The sequence below is a fragment of the Bos indicus genome, chromosome 11 (genome assembly GCF_029378745.1).
Source record: "Bos indicus isolate NIAB-ARS_2022 breed Sahiwal x Tharparkar chromosome 11, NIAB-ARS_B.indTharparkar_mat_pri_1.0, whole genome shotgun sequence".
Lineage (NCBI taxonomy): Eukaryota > Metazoa > Chordata > Mammalia > Artiodactyla > Bovidae > Bos > Bos indicus.
In genome coordinates, this window is record NC_091770.1 from 70,519,108 (window position 1) to 70,537,513 (window position 18,406).

The 18,406-nt window shown below is 40.3% G+C and overlaps 1 protein-coding gene across 5 annotated transcripts in view; it reads right to left on the reverse strand.

Moving 5' to 3' along the window:
• Positions 1 to 18,406, reverse strand: part of CLIP4 (CAP-Gly domain containing linker protein family member 4) — a 104,015-nt gene that overhangs the window by 50,856 nt on the left and 34,753 nt on the right. For 2 of the 5 annotated variants that reach the window (XM_070798943.1, XM_070798941.1), the window contains exons 2-5: positions 7,050 to 7,197; positions 3,394 to 3,533; positions 2,176 to 2,269; positions 692 to 853 (exon numbers count right to left, since the gene is read on the reverse strand). In XM_070798943.1, coding sequence (XP_070655044.1) covers positions 692 to 853; positions 2,176 to 2,269; positions 3,394 to 3,533; positions 7,050 to 7,182 — 529 coding nt within the window. In that variant the 5' untranslated portion in view covers positions 7,183 to 7,197. Of the gene's footprint in view, positions 1 to 691; positions 854 to 2,175; positions 2,270 to 3,393; positions 3,534 to 7,049; positions 7,198 to 12,614; positions 12,815 to 14,102; positions 14,122 to 18,406 lie in introns of those variants that run through there. The other 3 variants (XM_070798942.1, XM_019970487.2, XM_019970486.2) reach the window with 3 other exon arrangements.

Below are 18,406 nucleotides of genomic sequence, written 5' to 3' on the forward strand. Positions count from 1 at the left end.
TGAAAACACAAAAAGGGAAAGAAGAGCTGGACAACTATATGAAGCAGAGTTTGGGAAATTTACTGAATCTCTAAAACAAGTCTTCTACAAATGGAGGAAACACCGCATACGATCTTCAACATAAAGTAATACTACTGCACTTGTTGTCATTTTTTCTCTAAAGAAAACTGCCCACTGAAAAGAACCACGACTGCGATTTAGACATTCTGATGTTCATTTCTGGGACATCAAGCACCATCAAGACAAGAAGAAAAAAAATGAAAATCTATCCTTTAATGGAATCACAGAATTTCAGAACTGAATACCACCTAAAATAAATATTCTTCATGATTTCAGCGCTCAGCTCTGAAGGTTTTATTGCTCTAAATTTCTAGCTACCCAAATAAGGCAAAAGAACTATACATAGATTCAACTACACTTTATAAAATCCATGTTCTACTGGGGAATGTGCAGAGATATAAAAAAATGAGATAACACTTTATTTTGTATGTCTCTGTACTAAATCTTTTGTGAAAAGATAGTAACTAAACTTCAATTTACAAAATTCAAACTATTTCTGAAAAATAAAATGGGATTGGAAGTCATATGGAACAAGATGGATCACAAGTAAAAATATCTTTGAGTTATAATTTTTCTGCCATCAATAATGTGTTCAATTAATAACATCCAGTGGTGATCTTGTAGTACTTGCCTTTTGGTTTAGATGTCTTCAAAATCACTCTTATAAGCTCAGGAACATCAAAATAAGCAGCATAATGCAAGGCATTCATGTTTGTCCATCGACTCCGCAAACTAACATCTGCTCCCAGATCAATAAGCTGAGTTGCAAATTTTACCGCTGTATCAACATCACCTAGAAAAGGTTTTCTAAATTACTTTCCTTCAATACAAATGTTAAGTTCCAATGCATGCCATCTACTACCTCATCTAAAAAGCCAAGGCAAACAGCACACTGAATATACACTTACAACTCAAAACCTGTCACTTTTACAAGAAATTTATTCTTTCTAACAAAATAATCATACTCAAGGATATTGATAAACACATAGCTGTAAAGATGTTCATCACAGCACTTTTTATTATGAATAAAATTGTGAAACAACCTAAAAGTACAATAATAAGACACTGGTTAAATAAATTATGAGACATCCATATAATGGAATACTATAGAGCATTAAAACCAGTGTGCCAGACCCCTGCTGCTCAGGGTGCACTCTGTGGACCACTGCCAGTCCCAAACTGTAATTTGCACTTCCAATAACGTTTCTCTTTTTCCCTGTGTAATCATTTCCTCTGAATATATTAACTGAAATGCAATTTTATGCTTTTGAAAAATACTTGGGCTTGTATTTTATATGTCTTTAATTTCATTTTTCTATTACAAGGTCATTTTTATTTTATTTTACAAAAGTATCAGTCCATGATGGACTGCAGAAAGAAAAAGCAGAAGAGTCCTTCATCATCAATAGTTTAAGAAGCACTGTCTCAGACTATTGAAACAGGTATAGGTATTCACAATTTATCATTAAAAGGCAATGGTATAGCACAAAGAAAGTGAAAGTGAAGTTGCTCAGTCATGTCCGACTCTTTGTGACCCCATGTACTGTAGCCTACCAGGCTCCTCCCTCCATGGGATTCTCCAGGCAAGAGTACTGGAGTGGGTTGCCATTTCCTTCTCCACGGGATATTCCCAACCCAGGGATCGAACCTGGGTCTCCCGAATTCCAGGCAGACGCTTTAACCTCTGAGCCACCAGGTATAGCACAGGAGAATACCAATTTTGGAAACTGCACATATGTATGTAGGAACAGACCTTAGACAGACATAAAGACCAAGGTCTGTAGGGAGCGGGATGCCTGGAAAAAAGCATGGACTGTTAAACCTTGCTATAAACCCTCAGGAAGGTTCTGGGTGTTACTAATTACTTTCACCTAGCAAGCAGGCAGGCATGAAGCCTGTTCCAGAAAAGTTGGGAGGTACCAGGAGACTATAAAGACTCCCTCAAGAAAAGGGAGGAACAGGAACAAGGTGTGTGCAGGACCTAACTGAATCCTCGCCTATTCAAGGAATATTATCATCATCACCTAGGTGCCCTTGCAGGGACTCTGGTTGACATAAACATACAAGCACAAACATAGATGTCTCAAGCCATTAACAGACTCGCCACATACTCACCAATACCATGAGCTCCAGATTTGCATGTGTAATGCAAAAGAGTCATATCTGTCAATCCATCCCTGTCATTCACATTGCAACCTCTCTTAAGAATCTGAGGAAACCAAGGAAGATATGATTACAATATAAGAGTCTACTGATTTCAAACCAATACTGAGGAACCAGGATAGTCAGTCTTACTGAATTAGTTCTCAATGAATCCTGGAGGAGGAAATGGCAACCCATTCCAGTATTCTTGTCTGGAGAATCCCATGGGCAGAGGAGCCTGGTGGGCTATAGTCCATGCAGTCGCAAAGAGTCAGACACAACTTAGCAACTGAGCATAAACGCACAAAATGAGTAGACAGAACTGACTTCTCTTAAGGGTGAATTTTAACAATAATGAAAATTGAACTTGTCACCAGATCAAAGGAAACTCTTGAAGAGTATTCCCAAGTAATTTGTCACTCAAAATAGGTTCCTTAACCTCTCAAAGGACAAGCAAATTTCCTTTCTAATGGGAGTAACAGTATTTGAAAAAGTATAAGCCCCTCTTCCTTAACACATGACAGTAAGCTGGTCAAGGAACCCAGCATTATTCTTTTACTCCTCTTGCAAAAAATTTAGAGTTTTTAAATTATATTTAAGTCTAGATCTTTACCAAGCCACCCAAAAGTATAGATAAACATGATGGTAATCAAATTCCCTCATGAAAGTATTTTTTTAATTTATAAATTAATTTGTATGAAAATATGAAAAATGCCTGCTCCCATCAAGAGTCAAATGTCAGAACTCCAGATGTAAGGAAGTGAGGAGCACAGGGGAATGATGGAAAGACTGTGCTGTGTGCGTGCTCAGTCACTTCAGTCGTGTCCCACTCTTTTGCGACCCTGTGGACTGTAGCCTGCCAGTCTCCTCTATCCATGAGATTCTCCAGGCAAGAATACTGGAGTGGGTTGCCATGCCCTCCTCCAGGGGATCTTCCAGAAACAAGGATTGAACCCACGTCTCCTGCATTGCAGGTGGATTCTTTACCCACTGAGCCACATGGGAAGCCCCGATGGAAAGACTATACAGCACTAATTCACTTTTGGTGAAAAATCCAGAGATACAAAGAACAAGCATCAGCATCTTTAAAAGGCTTCCCCTTTATCACCACCTATTCATTCCAATGGGGGAAGAATATTTTACAATTAACAATCCTAATAACATAGGATTTATGATATAAAAACTCCTCACCTCATTTCCGATAACGTCAATGTTTTGCTGGACCTGAGGAACCCACTGTCTTAAAATGGCAAATAATTCTGATACAGAAGTTTTGGGATCAAAGAGAATTTCCTGGCATGATGTATCATTAGGATCAAAGAAAGAAAACTCTGTTTAAAGAATTTAAAAAAAGGCATAAATTATATTTATTAAAATTTCCAAAAGCATATGTTAAAAATAATAAACAACAAGACCAGGACTCAAATGACACAAATACTTTTAGGTGCTAGAAATATTTTACCTTAAGCAAGTCTCAATAGCAAGTCAGGATCACCAAAAATTACGAAACACTTCTGAAGTGCTGTGAGAATGAGATTTTCACACATCACACCACATCTTATCACAAATTAAACAAAAATCTGAGTGCACTGATCTCAAACCCTAAACTGTCCAAGAACTTCCTCTAAAGCACAGAAAATCTGCCAAATTTTACAGGTATTTTCACCTCTCAAAACATTATAAATATGTCATGAATAGTAGATTCACATCCATGATTAAAACATACATAGTAGAAAGAAACATGGCAGAATATTAACAGTGGTACTAGAATGATGTGTAATTTTAAATATTCTTGTTACTTCTCTGTAGTTTCCTAATTTTCCATAGTAAATAGGCATTACTTTTTACCCACTGAGAAGCCAGTGGGGAACTGCTATGTACACACAATAAGGAAGTAATATGTGATAATGCAGAAAGGAAGCATTGAGGCCAAGAGGTTGGGTTATCTGGAATATGTATTAGTAAAGATGTGGAATACTAGACAAAATTAAACATGATTTTAAAATTCCTTAAAACTTCCTTAAGATTCAGAGAACGGATTATCCTATGGCCAGAAAATAAAAGAGAACAGAAGAAAATCAGATTCTTTAATCTTGAAAAAGAAGCTAGGGACTCTAAAAAATCAGAAGCATCTAAAGAAGAGACTCATTAGAAAAGCAGTATTTGCTGAGTGGTTACACTTTACCAAACACCTTACCTGATAGGTATTAGTCTCATTTTATAGATAAGCTCAGACTAACTAATACTTGCTCAAAGTCAGACAGCTAGCAAGTGACAAATCTGGGGCAGAAAACCAGGTCTGCCTCCAAAATCTATCGTCTTTCCTCTATGATGTTGCCTCCCCAAGAAAATTCACTATTGAGCTAAAATGTAGAGATTTTAGCAGCATACATAAGTTAAATTATTTAAACTTTAAAGTTTAATTATTATTTAAAATAATTTCAATTCTAATCAATCAAAATTTCACCAAGATTCCTTTGTAGAAGGAGACAGACAAAATTACATTCCCATTACATTTAGAGAAAAATACAAACTCCTTTCTGAAGCCTAAATGATCCTGCCTGGTCTGGCCCCTGCCTTCCTCCCCAGTTTCATCTCCTGCCATTCTGCCCTTCAACCACTTTGCTTCTCAGCCACAGCGGCTATTGTGGCTGAGAAGCACTATTTCTCTGGATACACCAAAGTTTTTTCCCCAACTCCATGTCTTTGATTTCCTATTCTTTTGCCTGGAACACGTCTCTCCAGGTTCTTCTCTCAACCAGATGCTTCTGATTCTTCAGATGACCAGCCCATCTAACAACCACTCTGCTCCATTATCCTCTGTCCATTTCTTTTCGCCACAGAATTCATTATAACCTATAAAATCCACATTTTGTTTATTCCTGTGTTCTTTTATTGTCTGTTTTCCTTCCTAGAATGTCGCTCCCGGTCACTGTGCTATCCCCAGCACCTGGGACAACAACCTAGCGCATAACAGGCCCTCAACAAATACTCAACAAACGCAATTCTGGATGCCATGGTTTAAGAGGACACTGACTACAGCATACTAAACAGAGAACAGCTGGAGTGAAAAGGGTCTAGAGATCCTGATGATGAGGGACTGGTAGAGGAATCAGAAATGTGTAGCCTAAAGAAGTATAGACTAATTTAAAATATCAAAATTATCTTCAAACGTTTGAAGGTTATCATATAAAAAAGTGTTTGTTCCAAAAACATATCAAACCATTTGGCCAAAATTTTAAGGAGGCATACTTTGAGTCCATATACAAAAACAATTTTTACCACAACTAAAACTTTAGCTATGAAATAAACTATTAGTTTCCTACTACTGAAGATGTCCAAGTGGCTGAATGGTTACCTATCAGAGATCCTGAAACAGAATTTCTATACTAGGAAATGAGTAGGGAAAGCTGAACTGTAGGTCCATTCAGATTCTAAGGACCTATTAAGAATTCATACAATGTTTAATTTTGGTTATACAAAGGGATCAATGCCCATTCTCATCTTTCAATGTATTTATTCAACAAACACTGACTGAGCAACTAATATCAACAAATGACTACCTTAGCCCAATGAGATAATCAAAAGCAAAATGTGATTTCTACTCCATCCAAAGAGCTGTGGTCTGGGAAAGGAAAGAAGACAATTATGACTCAAGATAGAACAAGGTAAGTGCCATAAGCAAGGTGCAAAGTGCTTTTCAAGGTTTTTCCTGCATAACTGATTTTTTTATATCTGAAAATCAATCCAGTCAGTTTTTGTAAAAACTGCAAATAACTCCCAAGATCTAGGCATGGGTTTTATGTAACACCTTTGATGACTACAAGGCAAGCTGCTACAGAATCTGAACATATAAAAATAGCATACTTGGAGATGAATAGTTATTAGAATGGATATAGCTAAAAAGACAAATTCACAATCCAATCATTATATTTTCACTAATATTTAAAAACTGCATTATCTCTACCTTCAAAGACAATTTGAAATGGTGACCCAATATTTTACTTGAAAAAAATCTATCTAAATTAGAAATGTAACACATCCATCAAGTTTACCTTCCAGTTTTCTTTTATTCCTTTATCACCTATCTGATAAAATACAGTCCCAGGAAAACAAGTCTAAATAGATTAAAAACCAGAATACTACTAAATTTATATTTTACAAAGAATATTTAATGAACCAATTTAAATATGAATCAATCTCAAGCCACATTCCCAGGAAAGGTCTCACCCTCTCTGCATAAGTACACGGCTTATCTGGTTTTATTTTACTATATTTGTGAACACATTGATCATTACAATGGGAGACACTTGAACAGAATCCAAATTAGGCTTGTTTGTGTATTAAAACACATTACTTTTTGTTACATGGTCATCCAAATTTGGATCATTTCAGCAGTGATTACTTGGCTTGTTAATTAGAATCCCAGTATTTCAGAGATAACAGGGCCCTTAAAGAAGGCTACCTTACAGTGTTTTTACATCTTTTTTTTTTTCATACATGGCTTTTTAAACAAGTCAATATATTTAACCAAAATATATATATCAATAGCAGAAGGATGCTAGGTGTCTAAGCACCACTGCATTTTAAAAATAAAATCCTCTGAATCCACTGTGGTGCTTAAAATGAACATTTTTACATAGTAAAAATGCTGACAGCAGACATTAAGTGTTCAGCTTGAAAGGCAGGAAAAGCAATAAGCAACTGTTATTTTTGAAAAAGTAAAACTTTAGCAATTTTATGAAAACCACAAAAAATGGTTTTAGGAAAAATTAGGAATACAAAAAGGTATAAAACAGAAGTCAAGTTACCAGTTCATGGAAAATAAACACAGCTACTTAACATACCACAGTCTGAAGGCATTGGTGCTGCAGAAATGGAAAAGATAACTGGTGTATCAGAACCTTGAAATAAAAATGGGTATTTTCCAATCAAAGAACTTCCTTCTAATGGAAAATCTGGAAGGTCCTCTATGGTCATCTTCTAGAAAGCCACCTTTAATGAGAGAGAGGAAAAAAGCATATCTATTATATTTGTATGCAACTTAGAATAACTGCCTTCAATCACAAATAGCTTATTTTTTAAAATATCTAACCTATTGTCAACCTTCAAACATCTCTTTAGAGAGTAAGGGGAAAAAATTCCTTTTGGCAAACCACTGTTAAACGAATATACATTGCTTCACACTGTCTCTTAGGGTCAACAGCATACGTAATCTTTTTGGACAAAGCTCAGGAATAAAAAATGACTGTGTATTTCCCAATAATAGGTAAACACATTTTTTAAATGCTGAACTAATCTAAATGGGTGATGTCCTCTTTACTTGCAGTAACAAGCAAGGAGATAGTATCCCTGGTAGATGCATCTCAAATTTCTCATAGGATCTGACACAGCTTCTATCATGTCATCCAATGGGTCGTGCCATCTGCTCATCACATGAAAATAACCTAGTTTAGAGCATTATTATTTTCTGACATCCCAGAAAACTTAATTGAAAACTGACCACATCACTCGTACAAATCTAAATCTAGCTTACTGACATTGTTTCACTTCTTAACAAGGTAGAGGATCTACTTAGTCCATCCAGCGGAAGATGGAAGGTCATGCCTTTAAACCACATCACTTATGTTACCTCTTTTTCCCAGGAAACATGAGCACTCAGAATAAATTTGCTCCAAATTAGACAGTCGCTGCACCCTGACCCACATATCAGAGATGACACAGAATGAAAAGAAAATGTTAGTAAACCTCAACTATGAGGCTAAAAGCCTTCCAGTTTCTTCTGCATCAAATCTTTGAAGTCTGAAATATTATGAATCTCTGTATCTATTTAAAATATAAGCAGAAAACTATATTACAAAGCTAAATAAAAATGAGTATAGATTATTTCAGTAGAAAGAATAGAATAAGTAAAGATGGTTAACTGATAGTGTAGCAGATAATGCTAGGCTAGGTACTACTCAATGTGTGCTCTATTCTACTTGGGTAACCAGCAGTTTATCACCTTAACCTATCACGCTTCCCTACCACCACCACCCTATTCCAAGCAGTCACCTTTCTGAGATAAGTGGTTTCTTTCCAATTAGATTCATATGTTTTCTAAATACTAGCAGAAACTGGTAAAGAGTAAGGCAATTTCTTTTTTCTCATAAGGGACAGGTTTACATGGTCATGGATATTATATATTAAATAACTTAATCCAGTATTACTATGTTAAAGGCTCTCAAGGTTTCTTGGATGCTAAAATGTCTCACCACTCAATACTTTGAATCATTTTGACATTAACCTGGCCACATAAATGGGAAAAATTGTTGCCATACGGCATGGTGAACTTCCTCAAATACTAAAAAATGTAGCGCCTACCACAAGGACAGCTCTCCTTCAATACTGCAGCTTCCCTGTATTCGAAGTCAGTCAGGATTTCTGCTTGCTGGCCTCTACTAATTAGCAGTAAATTTGGGGAAAACAGTGTATACCAGGTATGAAGTGTCCTTTGAAGCCAAGGAACAGAAATAAAGTTTAATAATATTAATCTGTACAAGGCACTACACTATTCTAGATGTTTCAGAGAATACAAAAATGAGTAACATATGGCCCATGCTTGTTAGGTAGCTTACAATCTACTGCTGCTGCTGCTAAGTCACTTCAGTTGTGTCCGACTCTGTGCGACCCCAGACGGCAGCCCACCAGGCTCCCCCATCCCTGGGATTCTCCAGGCAAGAACACTGGAGTGGGTTGCCATTTCCTTCTCCAATGCATGAAAGTAAAAAGTGAAAGTGAAGACGCTCAGTCGCGTCCCACTCTCAGCGACCCCATGGACTGCAGCCCACCAGGCTCCTCCGCCCATGGGACTTTCCAGGCAAGAACACTGGAGTGGGGTGCCATTTCCTTCTCCTAGGGTGAATAAAATAGTACTAATAACTATAGTTGATAAAACCGAGTGAAATATATTCCATAACCTCAGGACAAGGAACGTTTGCAGTATGAGCTCCTGAAAATGAGAAATGGTGCAGTGAAAAAAAGCATCATTTGAGAAGTGTCTTGAAAGATGAGTAGGCAGAAATTTAAAAGTGGAGCCCATCAAAAGAACAGCAGGTTGGAACTGGGCACATCTAGTAAGAGGTAAGGCTGTCATGGTTTTTTAGGACTCTCCTTAGTAATGCTTTATGTACCTAATCAAATACCAACCATTTAATTCCATGAGCAGTGAGAAATCACTGACTTTTTAAAAGGGGACTGTCCTAATTCAAGCTGTTTTAGGAAGATTAATCTTTGACTATAGTCACACTTTGGGACTCAGCCATGTTTTTTACACTCTTAATTCTTCAATAAAATGATTAAGTGGTTTTCTTCCTCAGTTGGTTAAAAGGGAGCCATTTTTCAAAACTTCCCTTTCAAAAAGTGGAGTTTCCCATTCAAAAACACATTTAATAACTATTTATTAAATATACACATTGAATAAATATTCAAACCCAGACTCAAGGTGGAAAGATGATTCATTCAACAAGATGTAATCAACTTTATTTTACATGTTAGGTATTTCAAACCCAAAAAAGCTACAATATTACCTGAAGAATGTAGTGAACATTCTTAACAGGTATTTTGTGTCTTCATTTCATTTTTTTTCCCTGGTCCCATTTCCTTTCTGTCATGAAAAGCCCAACCTTCTACCTTTTGTCCCATTTAAGAAAACTATACATCTCTACAAACTTCTGTATAGTTTTAGAATCCTTTCCTAAAAGTGATTTCTGGATCTAAAGATCTGGGAATCTTGGTCAAATCTAGAGTTGTGATGAGCTGGATTGAGTACATATTTTCATTTCAAATCCTACTATGGCTAATTGGTGATAATGGGTTATGCAGAATAACCTAAGATTAAAAAAAAAAAAAGGTGGCCCTAATTAACTGTGTATGTAACAGATGCAATAACAAGAATCAAATTCCCTAAACTATGATTTATATAGGAATTCCATCACCCCAAACAGCTCTGAGTAAAAGCAACTTGTAACATGGTTCCAATATTTGGTGATTGTTTTTCAGAGATTCCTGGTCAATGCCCTAACACTGAATGGTGGTGAGTGGAGTTGCCCATTAACTTCTTCAGAGTGGTTCACGGCTATCAGGACCTCACTAAGGAACCTCACTGAGACCAAGAGATGCCCTCAGATTTATTTGGAATACAGTTCAAGGGCATATTACTCAAACTCATATCCTTAAGTTGTTACTCAGCTATCAGGAAATCCAAGCTGCATTCACATGAGTTGGAAACATGAGGCCCTTTCATTCACTTTCATATAGTATTCTGTTATGAGTGTTTATTTTCACAAGATACAAAAATACATAATCTTACCAAAATAAGCATTTTAAGTATATTTCTAATAACCCATTTATTTATTTGTTATCTACATGAAATCTATTTAATCATTGAGCAAGTATGGTGTGCTGCAGTCCATGGGATTGCAGTCAGACACCACTGAGCGACTGAACAACAACAGGCCTTACAGAGAACATGAAAGATACCTGCCCTCAACAAGTTCATTTAGTCATTCAACAAGTATTTATCAAGTGTTTCTTACTAAGTCTTAGCCTGGCATAGCAAAGGTAAAGAAAACAGATTGTCATCATGTAGATTACAGTTAAGAACAGAATTCCTACAAGAAATTTGAAATTACTATATAACTGAAATAAGTGCTGGATTCAAGGGGGCCAGTGAAGGCTTCCTAAGGGAATAATTTAAAACTGCAGTGCCCAACCAGGTAGCTATTAGCCACATGTGTCTATACAAATTAAACATTTAGTTCCTCCATTGCTCGAGCCCCATACAAGGGCTCAAAAGTCACATGTGGCTAGTGGCCACCGTATTGAACACTGCAGAAGAACACTTCCCTCAGAATAGTAAATTATGTGGACTCAAATTCCAGATGAGAAAATGCCTGAAATGACAAAAAAAAAACAGAGGCTAACAAACTAAGCAAGCCCACGGTGGTACTTAATTATACATCATTAACAAGGGAATAGCAAGTCTAAAAGTAACCAGATGTTCACAGATTTACACAGGGCTAAAGAGTTCAGTTGATTCTATTACATGAAGATCACTAGTATGTTTCAAAACTGGAGTTGTTACAAGCCATAAAAGACATCATATAAATATTATTTTTTAAAAGCCTTACTGGTGGGATTGTTTCTGGTAAATATGAAACGTCTGAAATAAATCCTACAAATAATATACCATATGCCAAATCTTCTGTAAGACAGAAATAAACATATTCATTCCATTTCAAGATTCACTCTTTCCGCCCAGGTTGTCCATAACAAACGACAGTATTTTAAAATGCATAATTATGGTAGCAAAACAGGGTAGAACCAGGATGGCTTTGCATCATAAAAATGCAGACTTCTGCCAATTCCAATTCTCTGCTTTCTCTACACAGTTGCTCCATGTCCTCCACTGCGTGATCTTCTGCCATTTAGACGACTTTAAGTTGTGCAGAAGATACATAAATGACAAGTGTCAATGTGAAAGTGAAGTACGAGTAAAGTATTTGGCTGATGTTTCAAAAAAGGAGGGTGTTTCCTCACTGAAATTTTTAAAAGGCATCGATATACACTCTGATATTGCTACAATGTGAACCACACTCAAGCAGGGAACATACAGCAAGTTATTATCCCATGAGAATATCCTCCTCTGATACATATCAAAACATTGTCTCAGAGTTAAAATCCAAATTGCCTACATAGTCTCTAGATTAATGAACAACCTGACATCTAATTCAAAAGAAAGCTGACGTTATAAACCCATCAATCCAGCTCACAAGGATGAGGTCTAACCCGCGTCTCTGTTGAGCAGTCTCTGAGCAAGTGTTTTCCCCCAACTTCCCATGATTTAGAATTAAGCAATCTGGGGGTAGCGAACGACTGGAGGCAGAGTCATTTATCTTAGTCATTTATCTTTGAATTCTCTCCGGCAAAAGGTTCTTCAAACAGTTTAATAAGCAAAGGGGTGGCAGGAGAGATGCGAAGAGGGCCCTCACAGGAAAACCACGAAGGGCTGGGCACAGCACGCTGCGCATCACTGCGCGCGAGAGGCTCTCCCAAGGGCGCCGGGGCGGTCAAGGTTGGGGCGGCGCAGCAGGGTCCTGCCCGTCCCACACACCTGGCGGTATCTCATCCTGAAGTTAAACAGACGGAGAGAAACGGAAACCAGACACCCACGTCCCGGCCCGTGGGCCGCCCCAACCCCGCCCCCGCCCCAGGGAGGCCTCCAGGAGCCGGCGACACTGGCGCCCACTGCAGGCGACCCGGGAGGGGGGCTCCCAGCGCCTCCGCGCCGCCCTCCCCGAACCGCCAACCGGACCTCAGGCCCCCGCGCCCCCGCCCGCCCGGCCCGGGGCCCCCGCGCGCTCCCGCCCCACCTGCCTCCTCCGGTCCTCTCCGGGCGGCCGACGGGAACGCAGGGGCGCGGAGAGAAGGCCAAGAGGCGCGCTTCTCCACCCGAGTGCCTGTCTCCGGTAGCCGACCGCGGGGCCTCCCGCCGCGCCTCTCCCAGCCCTCGTCCGGCCCCTCCCGCCTGCCACCTCCGCGTCGCGCGCGCCGGAGCCGGGCCCCACGCGGGGTCGGTGCGCGCGCGCAGTGCAGGCGCCCGGGCGGCGCGCAGGCCCCGGTCCCGGCCCCGCGCACGCGCCGGGGAGCGGGGACTGTAAGGAAGCGCGCGCCCGTGCTCGCCGCCTCATGCCTGCTCCCCTGCAGCCTCTCCGCAGACCCTGGCTGGGGTTCGAGGACAGGAAAGTCTGGTGGGCTTCGTGCGTTAACCTTGAGGGGGTGAGACGCCACTGGGATATTTCCACCGCAACACAAGGCAGGATCTCTGCGGAACCCCATCTGGCCCTAGGCCATGCTTGGGGAAGCAGCCCGTGGCCTGCTGTACAGAAGCTTCTCCGTCAAAGCCTTTAGCTAAAACAATCTGACCTGCTTCTCTGTCTCGCATCCCTGGACTAGCAGCGCTCCAATACTCTGCTTAGGAGCAGGCATCACGTCTTACCCTTTGGGGGCTCCCCGGTATCGCTCCGTGCATGGCCCAAAATAGGGCCATTAGTCAATTACCTGCTTGCAGGTCTTGCTGTAAAAAGCCTAGTCAAGGCTATACCCAAGTGGAATAATTACACCCAAGTATGGCAGTGTAGGGAGAAGGCAATGGCAACCCACTTTCACTTTTCACTTTCATGCATTGGAGAAGGAAATGGCAACCCACTCCAGTGTTCCTGCCTGGAGAATTCCAGGGACGAGAGAGCCTGTCGGGCTGCCGTCTATGGGGTCGCACAGAGTCGGACACGACTGAAGCGACTTAGCAGCAGCAGCAGCAGAGGCATGGCAGTGTAGATGCAGAAGAGGATGTACCAGTATTTGTCCCAGAAGTTTATTTCCCCTGCTACGTTGCTCCCTTCTCACCCCCTTCTCTCCTGGCCCCCTTCTTCATGCCCCCTAAGAACCAGAAAGTGGTGATGAATGCTGGCATCCTGATTCAAAGAATAGGTGTTATTTGACAGTCCCTTAATGAAGGGACTGAATAAGTCCATGTTTTCCCGTGACTGAAGCCTGTAACCCTAAGCCAGTAGTGTTCCACCGTAACAACTCCCTCTGAGGCCTTTTTGATCTCATACACCAACTGCTACACTGTATTTCCACGTTGACCAAACACAGTCCTGGCAAGAGCTACCCCGGCTCTAGAACATCTTTTCCTGTTAGAATAATTGGCTCCAGACATTAGAAAAGATGCTTAAGTCCCCCTTACAATATCCTCCCACCAAGTAGCCATAGTTGAGCACCTCCAGTAAGCACGAGTGCCCCTCCTTTGAAAGTGGGTATTTTATCTTTGATTAGCCTTGTTGAAAAGTTCTTCCTACCTTGAGAGCTAAAATGCTGTATCCTGCATCTCCTCCTTAATGGGTTCCATTTCTCCCCTTTAGACTTCAGATCATGCGCAACTCCAAGGAATCCAGGACAAGCATGCTCAGTGCTCCTAAGCTGCTCCGTATATGACTCTGTTAATATCCACTCACCAGCATTTTAAGGGCCTCTTTATGGTGCATCCCAGCTTGTCTAGAACTCTCTTAATTGTGACGCCCAGGAATGAATGGGATGTCCTGTTGAGTGCAGACAGGAGAGACTGCCTGCCACCTCTTTCTTGGTCTTGTGCTTCTATTAGCATAGCTCAAAATATGAAAGTACTCATTTGCAACAGTCACATCACATTGTCGAATCAGGTTGAGCATACTGTCAACTAAAATCCATAGTGCTTATGCAATATGTAAACACCATGACCATCCCACAGTCCCTGGTCAGCTGCCAGTCTCTTTGTCCCCGCAGGTCCAGCACCTCATAAACTCTCAGGAGAACGAAGTAACACAGATGCTTCCTCCTCCCTTTGAGGTTTCCTGCCCCTTCTCCCTGCTCTCACCACACCCAGTTCTTGTCTGACCCCACCCACCTGTTTAACTGGTTGAAAGAAGGAAGGCAATCTGCCTTTGGCTGACTTTAAGGAACTGTAAGTAAATAAGACTTTATGGGGGGGGGGGGGGGGCCTCCAAAATCACTGCAGATGGTGACTACAGCCATGAAATTAAAAGACTCCTTGGAAGAAAAGCTATGATCAACCTAAACAGCATATTAAAAAGCAGAGACATTACTTTGCCAACAAAGGTCCATCTAGTCAAGGCTATGGTTTTCGCAGTGGTCATGTATGGATGTGAGAGTTGGACTGTGAAGAAAGCTGAGCACCGAAGAATGGATGCTTTTGAACTGTGGTGTTGGAAGACTCTTGAGAGTCCCTTGGACTGCAAGGAGATCCAACCAGTCCATCCTAAAGGAGATCAGTATTGAATATTCATTCGAAGGACTGATGTTGAAGCTGAAACTCCAATACTTTGGCCACCTGAGGCAAAGAACTGGCTCATTTGAAAAGACCCTGATGCTGGGAAAGATTGAAGGCAGGAGGAGAAGGGGAAGACAGAGGATAAGATGGTTGGATGGCATCACCGACTCAATGGACATGAGTTTGAGTAAACTCTGGGAGTTGGTGATGGACAGGGAGGCCTGGTGTGCTGCAGTCCATGGGACCTCAAAGAGTCAGACACGACTGAGTGACTGAACTGAACTGAACTGAAATAAGCCCAATTGTCAATGAGCCACAGAAACTCATAAAGTTCTCTATGTAACAAAAGTTGCTATACTTTCCACCTATACAGTTCACTTTTATTGCTGATTTAAATTATCCCTCTGAGAACACACTTTGTGGGTGACAGGGTGTGGCTGGCTGGGTTGTTCCTCACTATAATTAAAGTCTGTGTTAGAACCAGCCAGGCAACTGGCTTTTTCTGCCTTACCCAAACATTGTCTAGTTCATTGGCAAATTCCAAGGATACGAAGCCATTAGAGAAAGAATCTCCCACTCACCTGGTTGCCTTTACTCAAAAAACTGAAGTTACTCCCTAGCCCATGATCAAGGATGCAAGCACTCATTGGAGTCATGCTTCTTGAAACACCCCATGGGCTATACAGTTCTCAAACCAAGAGTTGGACTGGGCACTGATATGGAGCCAGAATTTGGAATGTGAACCACCAAAGGGGTGGGAAAGCACACGGGGAAATGGTCCAGCCGCAGCTGCTGATATTCAATTATATCTGAAGGCACAACAAGGTTCTTGGACAATATAGCAATAATCTGCAAGTCCCAAAAGTTGACTAGAATCTGTAGTCAGCATCAATGTGGAGACAGGGGCATTACTGACTCATTATGCTCATTATGAGCACAGTTTGATTCCTATCTTTTGGATCTTAGTTGTTTTCACTTTACCAATGAAGACTCAGACTCCAGGAGGCTGTGGAACTCACTCACTGTATCCTCGGACAGAAATAGGATTCAAATCCAAGTCTGTGTAACATGAAGGCCTGTGATGATTCACTGTGTTGTATTATCTACACAGGTGTCCTTTGGGGGCATTCAGGACACAGGAATGCTGCATGAGTAGCAGGGATCTTTGAGAAATTCGGGTAGACAAACAGAACATTAGCATCTGGAAGGTCTGTTCAGTGCCTAACAGGACTGCAGTCCATGAGAAAAGAGTGGGGGGAAAAAATCAAAAGAACACAATGTTACTTCCTGTACATGGGCTCAGGGTTGGATATGATTCACAGTGGAGGAAGACAGGGGCTCATTTCCAGAATGCAAGTGAACAAGAGACATCTAGCTATTAGAACTGGCATGCCAGATTGGAGCCCAACTAGCAGAGGTAGTTCTCATGTGGCACTAGTGGTAAAGAACCCACCTGCCAATGCAGGAGACGTAAGAGACATAGGTTTGATCCCTGGATCAGGAAGATCCCCTGAAGAAGGGAATGACCCACTCCAGTATTCTTGCCTGGAGAATTCAATGGACAGAGGAGCCTAGTGGGCTGCTATCCATGGGACTGCAAAAGAGTCAGACACGACTGAGCAATTAACACACACACACACACACATTTAACAAAGAGGTAGTTAAACATAGAATATCAGAACAGCATATAAAATCAACAGAATCAACTATTAGAAGTTATAGGCCAGGGTAACAAACAAGGTTGCCAAATACAAGATCAGTTTCTAAAAATCAGACGTTTCTACTTCAGCAGTAAGCACCCAGGAAATATACTAGACCATAAGAGACCATTCACAATATCAATAAAACTAAAGCATAATATTAAGAATTAACCTAGCAACTTACAAGATCTTTATGGAGAAAATTTTTAAGTTCTATTTAAGGACATAAAAGAAGATTGAATAAATGAAGACATACTAGGGATAGGATGACTTTACAGTGTAAAAAATGTCCATTTAATCTTTAAATTCAATGTTATACCAACCAATATTCCAACAGGAACTCAAATTTTAAGAAACTTCAATAAAGTTCAATAAAGAAAACTTCAATAAAGAAAAATCAAATGTTAAATAAATCAAATCAATTTTGAAATTTGAGAGAAATCCTACCCTGGCAGATAGTATGTCATTACTACATAGGGATAAAAATAGCATGCTACTTGTACAGGAACAAACTGAACAGCCACACAAAATAGAACACTCAGAAGCAGACCCTGGCACCTCAATATATGTAAATATGGGACTGCAAATTAACGAGAAAAGTTGCAAATTATTTAGAAGGTGGTTTGGGGAAAATGAGCTTAATTTAAGAAGGAAAAAATAGAGTTGAATGCCCCATGTCTACCATATTCAGAGTGAACTCCAGATTAATTAAAGATCTACATTTGAAAAGTAGGTAGAAAGTAGGAGAGATGTGGAAGAAAATCTTTATGTATGTGGGGTAGGGATTTACTTCATAAAACAAGATTGCAAAAGCACAAACCTTCAAACTAAAGACTAGGAGATTTGGCTGTATCCCCGTGGTTTTTCTTCAGTGAAGAATGCCATGGAAAAAGTTAACAGCTGACAAATTGGAAGAAAACAGATATTCAAAAGCAGCAAGGGATTCGTATCTAAAATATGTAAGTAACTTTTGCAAATCAATAAAAAGACATCAAAGAACCCAACATAATAATAAAAAAGGGGGGGGTAGGAATAGGCGAAGTCACAGAAGGAGAAGCTAGAATGGCAAACATTCATAGAAGAGACGCTCAAACTCACTAGTAATGAGAGAATGGAAAGACAGATGGTGTGATATTGCTGATAGCCACTGGTTTGCTGGTATATATAGGAGTTGAAGGAGAGTCCTAATTTGTAGTGTTTGCTAATTTCCAAGGTACAAATACTCTCACCCGTGATGATTTCAAGCTTCCAAGCTTCCAGTGTGAAGCCACTGAAAAGTAATTGGGAAGAAGTGTGCTCCATCAGTTCTCATGGGTCAACTCCAACATGTCACTGCTTTACCCATCAGCCTGGCAAAATTCAAAAAGATACTCTCCAGCGCTCGCAAAGATATGGGGAAATGGGAAGCTTCAAGCACTGTTGATGGGAATTTAAACTGCTAAATACATTCTGTAGAACAATCTGGTAATATTTAGTGAAAAATTATCAGCATTGTTTATGACTCAGCAGCCACCTTTGTAGATACACCTCAGAGAAACCCTTACAAGGGTCCTGTAGGAATCTTGTTCATGTGGTTTCCATGAAGCCAATTTCTCATTTACTAGGTAATCTTATCCAGTCCATGGCTCTAAATACC